General features: G+C 64.1%; 1 protein-coding gene across 1 annotated transcript; it reads left to right on the top strand.

Moving 5' to 3' along the window:
- Positions 1 to 289: 289 nt before the first annotated feature.
- Positions 290 to 1507, top strand: Nhlrc1 (NHL repeat containing E3 ubiquitin protein ligase 1). Its single transcript, XM_013030433.1, has one exon. It carries the CDS (start codon positions 290 to 292, stop codon positions 1505 to 1507), a length of 1218 nt encoding a protein of 405 aa, XP_012885887.1.
- The last annotated feature ends 385 nt before the right edge of the window (positions 1508 to 1892 follow it).

The raw sequence follows: 1892 nt of genomic DNA on the forward strand, positions 1-1892 counted from the left end.
CACACACACACACACACACACACAGCGCATCATCCATCCAAGATGGATGCTACCACCAGTCTGCACAGGACGCTTGTCCATGTGTCTTGCCAATGCAAACCGTGCCGCGTGGCCACCGGAGGGCAGCAGATGGCGGTCCAGCGGGGCCCGGGGACGACGCTGCACGTCTGGGCGGACGCAGGGCCCCGTGACCGGCCGGTGACCGTGGCCGAGAGCTGCGGGGTGGGGGCCGCGTCCAGCGCGGTGCGCGGCAGCGTGCGGCGGGAGCTCCCGGGAAGCCGCGGCGGCCATGGGGGACGAGGCGGCGGCCTCGGGGAGCCGGCGGGCGCTGCCGCCCGAGCTGGTGCGCGAGGCGGACAGCAGCCTGCTGGAGTGCAAGGTGTGCTTTGAGCGGTTCGGCCACCGGCAGCAGCGGCGCCCGCGCAACCTGCCCTGCGGACACGTGGTGTGCCTGGCCTGCGTGGCCGCCCTGGCGCACCCGCGGACGCTGGCGCTCGAGTGCCCCTTCTGCCGGCGAGCCTGCCGGGCCTGCGACACCAGCGACTGCCTGCCGGTGCTCCACCTCCTGGAGCTGCTGGGCTCCACCCTGCCCCACCGGGCCCCGTGCGCCCCGGCGGCTGCGGGGGCCGCGCCGAGCGCCCCGCCCGGGACCCTCACCTGTCAACACGCCTTCGGCGGATGGGGGACCCTGGTCAACCCCACGGGGCTGGCACTGTGCCCCAAGACCGGACGGGTGGTGGTGGTGCACGACGGTAAGAGGCGGGTGAAGATCTTCGACTCGGCCGGAGGCTGCGTCCATCAGTTTGGAGAGAAGGGCGACGCGGCGCCCGACGTGAGGTACCCGCTGGACGTCACGGTCACCCACGACGGCCACGTGGCGGTCACCGACGCGGGCGATCGCTCCCTCAAGGTGTTTGATTTCTTGGGCCAGAGCAAGCTGGTCGTCGGAGGAGGCCGGTTCTCTTTGCCTTGGGGTGTGGACACCACCCCTCAGAACGGGCTGGTGGTCACCGACGCCGAGCGAGGGGCCCTGCACCTCCTGGAGGTCGACTTCGCCGAGGGGGTTCTTCGGAGAACCGAGAGGCTGCAGGCTCAGCTGTGCAACCCCCGCGGGGTGGCTGTGTCCTGGCTCTCCGGGGCGGTGGCCGTCTTGGAGCATCATCCCTCGGCCCCGGAGACGGGGCCCTGCACCACCAGGGTGAAGGTGTTCAGTTCTACCATGCAGCTGATCGGTCAGGTGGATACCTTTGGGCTGAGCCTCTTCTTTCCCTCCAGAATCACCGTGTCCGCCGTGACCTTTGACCACCAGGGCAATGTGATCGTGGCAGACACCACAGGCCCAGCCATCCTGTGCTTGGGGAAACCTGAGGACTTTCCAGGGCTGAGGCCCATGGTCACACACGGGCTTTCTCATCCCGTGGCACTGGCCTTCACCAAGGAGAATTCTCTCCTCGTGCTGGACACTGCATCACATTCTATAAAAGTCTATAAAGTGGACTGGGGGTGAGGGGGTGGGGGTGGGTGGGGATGGGGTATGTGGGGGATGGGATTTTCTGGCCTGCGGCTGGAAGTCGCAGGTGTGGGTCACTAGTGAATTCTTCAACCTCTGAGAAGTCCGTTCAAGCCCTATGGAGGATGGGAACTACTTTGCAGAATTTTAAAAAGAATGGGGGTCGGGGGACACGACCGTTATTAAAGAATAATCATTCAATGTACTATTTATTGAATGCATAATTCCCTGTGCTAAGGAATTTGTGGATCTTGGTTCATTTAATCCTTAATACCCAGGGACATCGTTTCTATGATGAATCTCATTTCGGAGATGAGAAAACCAGACCTAAAAAGCATAAGGGATGTGCTGTGCCCCCGTGTTGGCCTCCGCTTATGCTGAC

This window comes from Dipodomys ordii, unplaced genomic scaffold, assembly GCF_000151885.1.
Source record: "Dipodomys ordii isolate 6190 unplaced genomic scaffold, Dord_2.0 Scaffold130, whole genome shotgun sequence".
Taxonomy (NCBI): Eukaryota; Metazoa; Chordata; class Mammalia; order Rodentia; family Heteromyidae; genus Dipodomys; species Dipodomys ordii.